The sequence below is a fragment of the Peromyscus californicus genome, unplaced genomic scaffold (assembly GCF_007827085.1).
Source record: "Peromyscus californicus insignis strain IS unplaced genomic scaffold, ASM782708v3 Scaffold_3__1_contigs__length_106647218, whole genome shotgun sequence".
NCBI lineage: Eukaryota > Metazoa > Chordata > Mammalia > Rodentia > Cricetidae > Peromyscus > Peromyscus californicus.
The window spans coordinates 37,450,915-37,466,169 of NW_026294551.1; the positions used below are offsets into that span (position 1 = coordinate 37,450,915).

A 15,255-nucleotide genomic window follows, 5' to 3' on the forward strand; every position below is an offset into this window, starting at 1 on the left:
CAAAAAAAAAAAAAAACCAAACCAGCCGGGCGGTGGTGGCGCACGCCTTTAATCCCAGCACTCGGGAGGCAGAGCCAGGCGGATCTCTGTGAGTTCGAGGCCAGCCTGGACTACCAAGTGAGTTCCAGGAAAGGCGCAAAGCTACACAGAGAAACCCTGTCTCGAAAAACCAAAAAAAAAAAACCAAACCAAACCAAACCAAATACAAGGTGTAAAGCATGCATCTAAACTGACCAACGGCAGTGCCAGTGTTGACCACTAATTCCTGAATTCCCAACTCTTCAGGACACAGGGTTCAGCATGGCAACACCAGCCATCAGGAGGATTCACTGTGAAGGATTCCTCTGCCTTTCACTTTTTCGGCAGATCTGCTTTACGTCCCAACAAAGCTCCATGGAGAAAAGTAATTCCACACAAATCTTGGGGGTTGGTCGGTTGGTTGGTTGGTTGGTTTTGAGACAGGGTCTCCCTATACAACTCATGCTGTCCTGGAACTAACTCACTATGTCTACCAGGCCACCTGCCTCTCCTCTGCCTCCCAGACTGCTGAGATAAAGGCATGCGCCACCACCACCCCACCCCAGTTATCTCATTTTTGTTATCCCAAAACCACTAACTACAAAACACTAAGTCTCTAGGTAATAAAAATGGACTTCAACAGGTCTTAGCTTTAACAAACTCACAATTTGATGAGACTGATATTTATACAGTCTGTTTGCCTTACTAGGTGCTGAGGACTGAACATGAGGCATGGTGGTGCATGCTCGAAATCTCAACTACAGGAAGGTAAAGCAGGAGGATTAATCCCAAAATTAGACCCAAATTCTAGTCAACCCAAACAATCCAAACAATTCAAGAGAGACCCTATCTTAGAAAAGTTAAAAAAAAAAAAAGGCTGTCGGTGCAGCTCAGGGCTAACTCACTTGCCTAGCATCTGTTACGTTCTGAACCCAATCCTCAGTGCCAGAGAACCAACACCACTCTACACATTATGCTAAGTGAATGCTAGATTAAAAAGGCCCTGTAGTATATGATCATACTTACAGGAAATATCCAAAGTAGGCAAGTACATAGAAACAAAAAAGCCCAGTGGTTGAAAGGCACATGGGAAAAGGAGGACAGTCACTGGAAATGGTTATGAGATTTGTTCAGAATGACAAGACACAAGATGAACATCCTTTAGCTAGACTCACGACCACAGACAAAACGACCCAAACATTTCAGACAATATCAAACCACTGAGTCGCTTCTCACCATTAAGCATTTTTTCTCCTCTTGGTCTTGGCACATGGAGATGGCATCTTGAGGTGGAATCATATTCCAAAGCCCATCACTTCCCAGGATAATATACTTGTGCTTCTGGGGGTCAAGAGTGTGGACACTTGTGTCTGGTTCAGGTGACACCACAAACTTGCCACTGAAGAAATCATAGCTCCACAAGTCACCTGGGTGAAGGGACAGAAGATGCAGTAATTATTACTTTCAAGATAAGAGTGTCACATCAGCTGAATCCCCAGGTCCATCTCCCATAGGTGCAGAACAGCCCTGACAATATCCAAAACCCATGCAAACAGACTAGGGACAAGAGAACTCCCTCGACATGCTGAAGAACTAGCAAGGGGATTTGCAGCAAACAGCTTCCTTAACCTTAAAGCAGTGCTAAAGAAAAATGCAAGATGAACTAAGCAATCTCAGAAGATGCCACTTTTCCTCTCATTTGTGGCTCCTAGATTTTAAGCAGGTACATAAGATCACGTATTTATGGAATCACTCGAATGAAACTGTCTAGGGGAAACAATGGGGACGAATGGCAGAGGGGGTGTGTAGAATGCAGACAAGTAGGCATGGGAGACAATTTCTCAAAGTACAGACATACTTAAAACATTTCAATCAAAACTAGGCCATGGGGTGGAGATACACATCAGAAACAAGAGTGCTTGCTGAGCATGTGCAAAGACCTGGGTTTGATCCCCAGAATCAGAGCTAAATCATTAGTATATATTTTTTAACTTTTTTAAACAACAATGAAAAAGAAAACTATCCCTTGACTGACACTTGTAATATACACTGGAGTTCCTTCTCAGTCCAGTAGGATAATAAAAATTCAGGTGAACGGAATAGGAGGGAATTATTCATGGGTAATATCATCTGTACATAGAAAAACCAAATAAATTATTTTGCTTTTGAATGGCTACCTTTTTCTCAGCCCACTTCCTCCTAGGGAATGCCTTTTTCTTTCTTAATTAAAAAAATTTAATATGAGTAACATAGATTAATAGGCAGGCACTAGGCCAGTGAGATGATTCAATGGCCAAGGGTGACTGCTGCCAAACCTGACAACCTGAGTTTAATCCCTGGGACCCACACAGTGGAAGGAGAGAAGTGACTCTCAAAAGTTGTCCTCTGACCTCCACATGTGTGCTGTGGCATGCATGCACATATACAAATACATATATAAATTTCTTTTTTAAGAATGGACATTAAGAAGACAGAAAGAGAGGGTTGGAGAGATGTCCCAGTAGTGAAGAGCACATTGGCTGTTCTTACATAGGATTACAGTTCAATTCCCAGTATTCGCATGGTAGCTCACAATCAGTAACTCCAGTCTCATGGGATCTGAAACTCTCTTCTGGCCTCTGAGGGCACTGCACGTATACATGGTACATAGACATACGTGCAAGGAAAATAACCATACACATAAAATTTTTTAAAAGAATTTTAGAGCAGACTACAGAAGAGGCACTTAGAAGCAGGCCAATTTCACACCGGGCATGGTGGCACACACCTTTAATCCCAGCACTCAGGAAGCAGAGCCAGGCGGATCTCTGTGAATTTGAGGCCAGCCTGGTCTACAGAGCGAGATCCAGGACAGTCAGAGCTACACAGAGAAACCCTGTCTTGGAAAAAAAAAAAAATTAAAAACAAAAAGGAAACAAAGAACGAAAAAGGGCAGTATGCACCCAACACACAGAAGACAGGCTTCTCAAGAGTTACCTAAAAATTCATTAGTAAAAAATTTTGTTTGTTTGTTTTTGGTTTTCGAGACAGGGTTTCTCCGTGTAGTTTTGGTGCCTGTCCTGGATGTCACTCTATAGACCAGGCTGGCCTCGAACTCACAGAGATCCACCTGGCTCTGCCTCCCGAGTGCTGGGATTAAAGGCATGCACCAACGCCGCCTGGCCTACAGTCTGAATTTTTAAATTCATCACAATTCATGCTTACTACATCACAGAATATCATTTCTGATGTTCAAAGGAGGAGCCTCCAGCATTGACAGGTAGTTGCCTCCTTGGTGAGGTCATTTCCCCTTTTCCCTCAGTAGAGGGCGCTGAAAGGACACCAGGATCAGTTCCTCCAGTTCCAGAGAGCTCTTTGCTAGATCCTGGGTGTGGCACCTCACAGCTAAGCTAGCAAGTCTAAAGAAAACCAGCAAAGCAAATGTCAGACCACCAACCAACTTCCCCCAAAATGCCATCAACTCTGTGGCTGCCTGCCTCCACCCTGTGGCTGACCTATACCAGTTCCAGTGATCTAGTCTCAAAACTATAATTAAAATAACCTGTTATAACATAAATCTTGAAGCCAGTAATGGTGAACAGTCATTGCTTATAATACCAGCACTTGTGAAGTGAAGGCAGGAGAATCAAGTCTTAGGCTAGCTCAACCATACAGCCAGTTAGTTCCTCAAGTTAGCCTGTACTATATGAGACCACATCTTTAAAAAAAAAAAAAAAAGAGCCGGGCGGTGGTGGCGCACGCCTTTAATCCCAGCACTCGGGAGGCAGAGCCAGGCGGATCTCTGTGAGTTCGAGGCCAGCCTGGACTACCAAGTGAGTCCCAGGAAAGGCGCAAAGCTACACAGAGAAACCCTGTCTCGAAAAACCAAAAAAAAAAAAAAAAAAAAAAAAAAAAGAAGGAAGGGAGGGAGGGAGGGAGGAAGGAAGGAAGGAAGGAAGGAAGGAAGGGGAGTCAATGAGATGATTTGGTGGGTAAAAGCACTCACCACCAAGCCTGACATCCTAGCACCCACACGATGGAGGAAAATCTGGGGAGATGTTCTCTAACCCCCGGGAGAGCACTGTGGCATGTGTGCACCTACTCTTTAGCCATCAGCCCTCCATAGGCGTGAGCACACACAGTTGAGGGATGGTGCCGGCTACACGACTCTGTAAATGTATGTGACAAACCCTTCTGTCTCTTCTCATTGTGAGGTCAACCCAAGACCTAGGTCAGGCCAGGGAAGGGTTCAACCACTGTCAATCTATTCCCTCAGTTTTTGTTTGTTTGTTTGTTTGTTTAGTTTTTTTGCTTCTTTGTTTCTTCTCATTTTTAAGACAAAATTTCATTAGGTAGCCCAGACTGGTCGTGAACTCAGCCTCCTGTCTACACTTCCCTAGTGAAAAGGACAGCTGAGATATAAATAGTTAACAGCTCAGCTCTCCAGGCAAACAATCACTTGATGAATGCCTTTCCCTTCCTTAGCTCATGAGGATAAAGATCTTGTACTTACTGTATTTCATACACACAGCACTACACATTGATCTTACAGCCAGTCCCCTAACTGGCTTCAGAGCCATGGGCAGAGTTCAGGGGTTGAGAACACCTGTCTGATATATGTAAGGCCCCAAGATCAATCTAGCACTGAAAAGAACAACAAACGATTCATTAACAACCAATGTGCCTCCTATGTGGTAGGATGAAGTGTGGGGGATCAAACTTGGGCCTTGGATGCGTTAGGCAAGCAATCTACAACTAGGCTATAGTCTCAGCCTCAAATGCATTACTTATTTTTGGGTGGGGGAGGGGTGTTGTTTGAGGCAAGTCTCACTGGGCTAGCCTCACATCTCCTGGTCTTAGCCTACATAAATGCTGAATTTTTTTTTTTTGAGCCGAGGATCGAACCCAGGGCCTTGCGCTTGCTAGGCAAGTGATCTACCACTAAGCTAAATCCCCAATCCCATGAATGCTGAAATTAGAGGCACTGCACCTGCCTCCTGATTTTGAAATTGTTATGGTCAAGGCACACATAAGTTTTATTGTAACTCATTACTTATCAACTAAAATGGCAAAAATCAGTTGGGTGTGACAGTACACACCCAAAGAATGAGGCAGGAGGATTCAAGGCAAGACTAGACTATAAAGTCAAGTCAATATAAGTTCAGACTAGACTATAAAGTAAATTCAAGGTCAGTCATCTCTAAAGCAGTGGTTCTCAACCTGTGGGTCACAACATCATCAGGGCCCACACAACCCTTCACAATCATTGCATATCAGATGTTTATATTATGATTCATAACAGTAGCAAAATCAGTTATAAAGTAGCAACGAAAAGAATTTTATGATTGGGGTCCCCACAATATGAGGGACTGCATTAAAGGGTTGAAGCATCAGGAAGGTTGAGAACCCTTGTCTAAAGTGACTGCTACGCTTTCTAGGGCTTCACAGCAAGACACTGTCTCAAAAAACAAACAAACAAAAAGTTGCAGATGTGTCTAGGTGTGGAAACACACACCTCTAATCTCAGTTCTCAGAAATCAGAAGCTAAATGATCATGAAGTGGAGGCTAGACTAGGCTACATAGTGAGACCCTGTCTCAAAACAAACACAATTACAAATATCAAAACAGGCCGGGCGGTGGTGGCGCACGCCTTTAATCCCAGCACTCGGGAGGCAGAGCCAGGCGGATCTCTGTGAGTTCGAGGCCAGCCTGGACTACCAAGTGAGTCCCAGGAAAGGCGCAAAGCTACACAGAGAAACCCTGTCTTGAAAAACCAAAAAAACAAACAAACAAAAAAAAAAAACAAATATCAAAACAGAATACAATGTTGGGTGGTGGTGGCACACACCTTTGATCCCAGTACTTGGGAGGCAGAGCCAGGTGGATCTCTGTGAGTTTGAGGCCAGCCTGGTCTACAGAGTGAGTTCCAGGACAGGTTCCAAAGCTACACAGAGAAACCCTGTCTCAAAAAACCAAAAAACAGAATGCAACACCCCACCCGTCTCTGAGGTGCCACTGACAGTTAAAGGTTGCTGGGAATGGGAAATGTTTTCTTCAGTGACACAGCTGCTGGGAAGTTGTGCACACTCCAATAAGCAGCGATTACCCATGCTCATGCAAGCAGTGCCAGTTAAACTCAGTGGACCACACACCTGCACATGTACACATACACACAGACGTGAAGGAGGGGGGGGCACGACAAAAGGAATAATGAGGATGATCAAAACACATTATACACAGTGATAAAACTGTCAAAAATAAAAAGTAAGACAAAGGTGGGTGGTGGTGCATGCCTTTAATCCCAGCACTCAGGAGGCTGTGTCAGGCAGATCTCTGTCAGTTTGAGACCATCCTGATCTACAGAGTAAGTTTCAGGACAGCCAGGGCTACACAGAGAAACCCTGTCTCAAACAACAAAACAAAAGACAAAGAAGACCCAATACTTATCTAGTAGATTCAACTACTTTTTGACATTTTTCCTATTGTTTAGTCCACATCCTGACCTGTATTTGACTTTTCTACAGGACTATCATTCTGACTGGAGTAAGATGAGATCTCAATGTAGTTTTGATTCTCATTTCTCTTATAGCTAGTGAAGTTAACAGTTTTCCATATGCATATCAACTATTTGTCAGTTGTTTTTAAACATTCTTCCATCGTATTTATTTGGATACGTGTGCATACACAAGTGGAGACGCACATGGAGATCTGAGGACAACTTGAGGGAGGGGGCTCTCTCTCCGACCACATGGGACCCAGAGACAAAGCACCTTTAACCTTTAGCTTTACTGGGCCATTTCCTTGGCCCAGTATTTTTGGGTTTTGGAGACAGAATCTCACTATGTAGTTCTAGCTAACCAAGAACTCACTGACTGGGCTAGTCTCAAACCTGAAGAATCCTTTTCCCTCTGCTTTCTGAATGCTGGGATTACAGGCATGAGCCATCACATTATGTTCCAGATAGTATTTATCTGTAACATAATTGTTTATTATTGAGGCAGGGTCCCAGCCAACATGAAACTCTAGTAGACCAAGCTGGCCTTGAACTCACAGAGATCTGCCTACCCAAATTTGCCTCCTGGAATTAAAGGCATGAGCCACTTCACCCAGCGTGGGACATTTCTCTAGACTCCTTTAATCTAGACTGAGCTTTCCCATTTTTGACGAGAACAGTACATAAAGGATATTATGTCCTCCTCAGTACATCACACACTGGGAGGCATGCAACATTCAACTATCTCTTACAGTTTAATTTTTATTATCTAGTCTTAAAACCACAATACTTTTAGTGTGCCTGTGCTCTGACTGCAACTCATCATGTCTACCTCACCAACTGCAGCCTTTTTGTTCATTTTTGAGACCGGCTGTCTTGTATACCAATAGACCTTGAGTCAAACTCATTATGTTATTGAAGATAACCTTGAACTTCTGATCCTTCTGTCTCCACCTCCTAAGTACTGAGATTATATGTATACACCATGACTCCTAGTTTATTCAGTACTGGGATCGAACTCTGGGCTTTGTATGTGGCTAGCAGGTCTAGCAACTGAGCCACAACCCCAGCCCAATTCCAGAAATTTGAAAATTCCTGATAGACTGTACAATCTTCCCACATCAGGATTCATGCCTGAAATATTTTTCACAAAACCAGCCCATTCCCTACTTTCAAGTTGCAGCTAAAGTAGTATTCCCTAAAAGTGGCATTTCAGTCACACTGTGTAAAGTACTTTTCCTTTCTAAATTCTTCTTTATTGAAGCACTGTTTCTTCCTTTCAAGGTATTTCCTAATCTAAAATGACTTCATTACTTCTTCATTGCCTACTGGAACTCCCTAACTACATGGCTTTATTCTATGACAACAGTCTGTCTATCTGCATTACACCTCCAAAGCCTACCAAAACACCTGATACCAGCGTACTCGGGTATCTACTTAGCAGAAATAAATTGGTATTTTCTCAGAGAATTTCTTTAATTTTACGTGCATTGGTGTTTTGCCTGCATGTTTATCTGTGTGAGGGTGTCGGATCCCCTGAACTGGAGTTACAAACAGCTGTGAGCCACCATGTGGGTACTGGAAACTGAACCCAGGTCCACTAGAAGAGCAGTCAGTGCTCTTAACTGCTGAGCCATCTCTCTAGCCCCAAGAATTTTCTTTAGAAAAACTATCCTCATGTAGGGTAGCCAAAGCAGGTATTTCAGTAGCTGTAATTCTCTAGTCTCAGCAATGTGTGGTGAGTCCCACCTACAAGCTCAGCCACTTGGGAGGCTGAAGTAGAAGAACCATCGTGAGGACAAGGCCACACAGGGCCATACAGTGCTATCAGGCCAGCCTTAGCTGTAGTGAGACCGTCTCAAAAACAAAACAAAACAAGGATATTCTTCCCACTGCGCCCCTCCTACTCTTGTGAGTTCTCTCTCAATTTTTTTATTTGTTCAAAAATAAATAAAAACAAAGCAAAGCGAAACAAAAAAATTCTAGTCTTCATTCTAAAACCAGATCTACAAAAAAAAAAATTTTTTATTTTGGCATGGACAATTTATTTAGCTAAAAAGTGAACAAACAAACAAAAACTGCTGAAGCCTAAGAATGCTAAGGGCTGAAGTGAGCAAGAGTACTGAAAAACAGTTTTAATTCTAGCATCAAGCCTGGACAGGCACGCATGTGTATATATATATGATATACATGTATCTGAGTGAGTGTTGAAATCCAGCAAGACCTCCAACACAAATCCTAAGCCAAGAACAAGCGGTGCTGAAATTGTATCTGAACTCTTAGCGCCCATTTCGAGGACTTTCAGCATCTCTCAACTTACCATGTACAACCTCAGCTCTCCGTATCATCTGTTCTTTTACCACCTATAGTGCAGAAAGTACAGCATGCTTTTACCAAGTATAAATCATCTTACCGAGTGCTCTTGCTACAGCCAGAAAAGGAATCTGATCAATGATTGTGCTCCTTCTAACAGGTCCACTGTGAGAGAGCCGAGGTCTTTTCCAAACTACACGATTCACTCCAGACTTGTTCATCACACTAAAAAGGGAATAAAGTTCACAAGTAGTCTAAATGATTAAAATATAACCAAGCCTGATATGTAAGGAATTAATAAAATGAGATTACATTATCATAAAATGACGTTTCAAGTACAAAGATATAATAAGCCAAGCTTCCTGCTATAAAAAGACAAACAAAACAGGGTAGGATTTACATGAAAGGAATCTGACTAGAGTAGGCCAAACAGAACCAACTGCAAACAATATGAAAATGAAGAGCTAGGACAAAGAAAAGCACAGGACGACAGGATTCCAATAGCAGGAAAGGTCAAAATGACTCAGAAATGGAAAGCATTTACAGAAGACACATTTAAAAGGGTTTTCCAGTTTCTTGGAGATGAGGAAACAAAACAATGTCAGCTGCAATGTTTCTGACTTGAAGACTAATAGGGGCTGCGCATGGTGACTCATTCCTTGGAAGGTCGAGGCAGAAGGCTCAACGCCTGTTGGGATTCAAGATTCCTATATATTTCAAAGCATGAAACTAGCCCTGGAGAACAGCTTTATAGATACTTATCTGGGAGTTACAGAATAGGAAAAGCTTCCTACAGCTTTGCCATAAAACAATAAAAATCGTTAATTAGTATATAGAAGAGTTAGTCACCACAGGGTACCTAAAACTTTTGTTAAGTATGATTAATTATTTTGGAGAAAAAAATCAAAGTATAATAGTGATGGTTGCTCATTCTGTGCTTGGTGTGACTGAATGGGATTTACTTAAAAGAAAATTGACCCTTATTTCAAATTAATCATAGTTTCTCTGAGTCATGCTCTGACACACACATACACAAAAATTCTCTAATTTTTTTTTAAAGATTTATTAGCTGCATGTACACTTGCATGCCAGAAGAGAGCATCAGATCTCATTACAGATGTTTGTGAGCCAGTGTGTGGTTGCTGGGAATTGAACTCAGGCCCTCTGAAGAGCAGCCAGTGCTCTTAACAGCTAAGCCATCTCTCCAGTTCCTTCTGATTTTTTTTTAAATGCCAATAGAGGGGCTAGAAAGAGCTGAGTCTATAAAGAGCCTGACATGAAAACAGGAAAATTTGAGTTTTATCCTCAAGAACCAAACAAAAAAAAAAAAAAAAAAAATCAAGGCCTGGTGGTGCTGACAGTACACGCTTAGGATGAACGCAGCACTGGGGAGGCAGACGTAAGGATCCCTGGAGCTCACTGGCCATGCAGCCTACACAAGGACAGTCCGAAGTGAGAGACCTTCTCAAAAACCAGGTAGACAAACCAGTTCCCCAGATATGATGGTGTGGGCGCCTGTAATCCTACCCACTAAGGAGACTGAGCAGGAGGATCATAAAATGTGAGGGTACCTAAACAACATGAGAACCCATCTCCAAATAAAATTGATTGAGGGGAGGGGCCAGCAAGATGGCTCTGGGGGTAAAAGTGCTGGCCACCAAGCCTGACCACCTGATTTCCATTCCCAAGGTGCACATTTTTAATCTCAGCACTCAGGAGGAAGAGGTAAGAAGATCTCTGTGAGTTCAAGGCCAGCCTGGTCTACAAAGGGAGTTCCAGGACAGCCAGGGCTGTTACAGAGAAACTCTGTCTCTAAAAATCAAACAAACGGGGCTGGAAAGATGGCTCAGAGGTTAAGAGCAGCCAGTGCTCTTAGAGGTCTTGAGTTCAATTCCCAGCAACCACAAGATGGCTCACAACCATCTATAATGAAATCTGGTGCCCTCTTCTGGCCTGCAGACATACATGCAGATAGAACACTATATATAATAAATGGTTTAAAAACTATTTTTTTTTCTTCCATTTCTAGAAACAACCTAGATGCCCGTCAACTGAAGAATGGATTAAGAAAATGTGGTACATATACACAATGGGGTACTACTCAGCAGAGAAAAACAATGACAGCATGAAATTTGCAGGCAAATGGATGGAACTAGAAAAAAATCATCCTGAGTGAGGTAACCCAAACCCAGAAGGACAAACATGGTATGTACTCGTAAGTGGATACTAGATATAAAGCAAAGAACAATCAGACTGCAACCCACAGAACCAGGGAGGCTATATAGCAGGGGGGAACCCTAGGATGACTGTGGCTTATAGTAAGTTTTGGTTTTACTGAAGCCTCAGTGAAACATGTCACTATTAGGATAAGAATTTGTACTGCATCAAGCTGATAATAGAATAAAACAAATAAGAAAGAGAGAGAGAGAGAGAGAGAGAGAGAGAGAGAGAGAGAGAGAGAGAGAGAGAGAGAGAGAGAAAGAAAGGAAGGAAGGAAGGAAGGAAGGAAGGAAGGAAGAAAACCTGGACGATCAAGCAAGCAGGATGCAGTAGAAGTGACGGCTGAGTACACGGAAGCGCTGTACTCACTGTGCGAGCCTGTCAACCTTAACCCAGATCTCCAGAACCCATGTAAAATTGGCCAGACCCAGACACAGGGATGTCTGAGATGCCAGCACTCCTACAGGGAGCTAGGAGGTAGAGACAGGAGAACTCTTGGAAGCTTTCTGGTCACCAGGCATGGTGTATGCAGCAGAAATAACAGGAAGGAAACCCTGTCTCAAAGGCAGGAACCAACATCCTAATTGTCCTCCGACCTCCACACACTTTCCATGACACACACAATCCCACACAAGATTAAAAGGGAGAAAGAAAGTAGAAGACAGGTTCACCTAAAGAGGACAAGCAACAAAAAAATAAGGTCAAGCCAAGAGATTTGAGCAACAGTGGGAAATGTTCATTCTGTACTGTCCTACACTAACCACAATGCTAGCAAACACTGTAAGTAGGAAACGAGGAACTCATTCTGTAGTTTAATTTTGATTAAACTTAAGCAGTCACATGTGACCAGAGGTCACCACTGATATGACGAACAGAAGAACTAGAAATATCAACATAGAGCTGTAAATGTCAATATAGAGCAGAATTCCACAAAGTCCTTCATTCTCCACCCTTTTGGAGAAGAAGTCCAACCTTCATTTCTAAAGTCAAGGAGAGTAAGAAGACCAAAGGCAGTCACTTCTCATGCTTCTTCAATGCTGACGCTCAAATGGGGAGAATGCTGTGAACTGGACATTCACAGGAACATCAAACAGGAGAAATACAAAGAGAACGGAGGCCAGCATTCTGTCTTCGAGCCATCTTAAAACCCAAGTGTTCTTTCTAAAAGACTACAAATGACAAGGTGAGCCTCCGCATGGAAGCAATTCCAGTAGCTGTCTCCAACACAAATATATTAGGAGTTCTCTAGAAATTTCATCAGCAAGGATCGTACGGTCTTTGAAAAACAAATAGTGGTACTGTTTAAGAAAAAACGTCTAGAACCAAAGCAACACTACAAGACACTACTGCTCTCACTGCACGCCCTGCTGCTGCTGCTGCCGCTCTGTATTAAAAGGCGAGCGGAGAGGGCCAGGCTGACATGCAGAGAGCCGACTGTGCATCAACAGAAAGAAGGCTGCAAAACCAGAGTGCTGGCCAGCCGCCTAGGTTGGGACAGCGGGAAGACAGGAAATAACTTACCAGAAAACAGCTCCATTTCTGCAAAAAGACACCTGCTCCCAAATGGCAAAAAGCATGTGTCCAACTGTCCAGATGGTATTTTTTAAGTGAAAAGGCAAAAACTATAAACTCTTTTTTTTTTTTAAAGATTTATTTATTTATTTATTAGGTATGCAGTGTTCTGCCTGCATGTATGTCTGCAGGCCAGAAGAGGGCACCAGATCTCATTACAGATGGTTGTGAGCCACCATGTGGTTGCTGGGAATTGAACTCAGGACCTCTGGAAGAGCAGCCAGTGTTCTTAACCTCTGAGCCATCTCTCCAGCCCCTATAAACTCTTTTTAAGTGCTATTAAAAAATGAAAAAAAAAATTAACTTTAAGAATTCAAGTTAAAAGCCAGGCGGTGGTGGCGCACGCCTTTAATCCCAGCACTCGGGAGGCAGAGCCAGGCGGATCTCTGTGAGTTCCGAGGCCAGCCTGGGCTACCAAGTGAGTTCCAGGAAAAGGCACAAAGCTACACAGAGAAACCCTGTCTCAAAAAAAAAAAAAAAAAAAGAATTCAAGTTAAAAAATAAATAAAATAGGGGCCGGAGAGATGGCTCATCTGTTAAGAGCACTGACTGCTCTTCCAGAGGACCGGGGTTCAATTCCCAGCACCCACATGGCAGCTCACAATTATCTGTAATTCCAGTTCCAAGGGATCTGACACCTTCACACCAATGCACATAAAATGAAAGTTCATAAATTATTAAAAATAAATAAATATAAAACAATCTAGAAAAGTATTTTCACACACACAAAAAAAAACTAAGAAGGTATCAGGCCACCAATATTAAAAATGTGTAGTAAGAGACTAGAGGGGCTGGAGAGATGGCTCAGAGGTTAAGAGCACTGGCTGCTGTTCCAGAGGTCCTGAGTTCAATTCCCATAAACCACATGGTGGCTCACAACCATCTATAATGAGATCTGGTGCCCTCTTCTGGTGCACAGGGATATGTGCAGGCAGCACACTGTATACATAATAAATAAAATAAATCTGTGAGAGAGAGAGAGAGAGAGGAGAGAGAGAGACTGACTAGGGACACGCCTGTGAGTCCTGGGACAGCCAGGGCTACACAGAGAAACCCTGTCTCAAAAAACCAAACAAACAAACAGAGAGACGAGTGACTCAAATCGGTGGCAGAGATTCTGCCTAACATGTGGAAGGACCTGGGTCTGACCTCCAGAAATGACAAAAAATATAATAATGCATCAATTTAAAAGATTTTAGGGCCAGGTGTGGTGGCACATGCCTTTAATCCCAATCAGTAAGCAGATTTCTATGAAATTGAGGCTAACATAATAAGTTCCAGGACAGCCAGAGCTACATGGTGAGATCTTGTCTCAAAAGTAAATAAGTACATGCATAAATGAATAAATAAATGAATGAATGAATAAATAAATAAATGGGAGGGCTGAGGATACAAGCCAGCAGTAAAGTGCTTGCTTAGCATGCATGAGACACTCACTCTCTCTCTCTCTCTCTCTCTCTCTCTCTCTCTCTCTCACACACACACACACACACACACACACAAAGATATCATAGTACTAGTAAATGAAAGACAAAACACACACACACATGGAAAAGGACTCAAGTATACGTACAACTATCTCTGGTAGGATTAAATAGACTATAGCCTGAAAGCAGATTCATTTAAGATTGTGTGGGAGCCCACAAAAGCTTCCTACTGAGATCTGAGCTTGCTTTACACAGCAGGGCTGCATTAGGGGATGGCTGAACCACGTGCATGGTCACCAGGTGCCTGAGATAGTCTAAGCTTGGCTGTGCTGGGGGAAGACTTTTGCTCCACCCCCTGGCATTCCTCTAAAGCCCTTTAGTAGAGACAGAAGGGGCTGGTGGGTGTTGACCCAGGCCCTCCTGAGGCTCTCCTGTGTTTCTGTCTCTCTCCCCTCTATATTTCCATCAAAATCTCTTATCCCTCACTCCTCAAGAGTCCCTGGGGTAAATAAATATGGGAGCTGGTCTCCCACAAGATTGTAGGCATCTAAGACAGCAATTTCAAGGACAAAGGAAACCTTGAAAGCAATCCTTAGGATTCCCAGGAATCTAGTCACAGAGATGACAGCTCAAGAGCTTTTTTGACTTGGAATTGCTGTGTGGCTTCGACTGCTCAGGAACCTGCTTTGTAGACAAGGTTGGCCTCCAACCTGTGGCAGGCTCCCTGCCTCTGCTCCAAATGCTGGGGTTACAGGCACATGCCTCCACACCTGGCTAAACAGCTAAGTTTTCTTTTCTTTTTTTTTGAGCTGAGGATCGAACCCAGGGCCTTGTGCTTGCTAGGCAAGCGCTCTACCACTGAGCTAAATCCCCAACCCTAAGTTTTCAATAAACAAGGCCACACAGTCAACTTTAGATAGATAGGGGTTTTGTTTGTTTGAGACAGGGTCTCACTCTAATTCAGGCCCACCTAAAATTTAGTATGTAACTTAGGCTAGCCATCAACTCATGGCAATTCTGCTTTACCCTCTAGAATTCTGGTATAGCAGACATGAGCCCCAATACCCAACACAGTCTGGAAAGTTACAGATGTCCCAGAAATCAGCAGCTTCTAACAAGACTTTAACTACAGGGCTAGAGTGCTGGTTCAGCAGTGAAGAGCACTTACTGCTCTTACAGAGGACCCAAGTTGAGTTCCAGCAGCCTCACTGGAGGCTCACATCACCTCTAAC

The 15,255-nt window shown here is 43.1% G+C and overlaps 1 protein-coding gene across 2 annotated transcripts in view; it reads right to left on the bottom strand.

Moving 5' to 3' along the window:
• Positions 1–15,255, bottom strand: part of Ppm1d (protein phosphatase, Mg2+/Mn2+ dependent 1D) — a 37,439-nt gene that overhangs the window by 9,043 nt on the left and 13,141 nt on the right. For both annotated transcript variants that reach the window (XM_052757700.1, XM_052757699.1), the window contains exons 3-4: positions 8,905–9,029; positions 1,255–1,445 (exon numbers count right to left, since the gene is read on the bottom strand). In XM_052757700.1, coding sequence (XP_052613660.1) covers positions 1,255–1,445; positions 8,905–9,029 — 316 coding nt within the window. The remainder of the gene's footprint in view (positions 1–1,254; positions 1,446–8,904; positions 9,030–15,255) is intronic.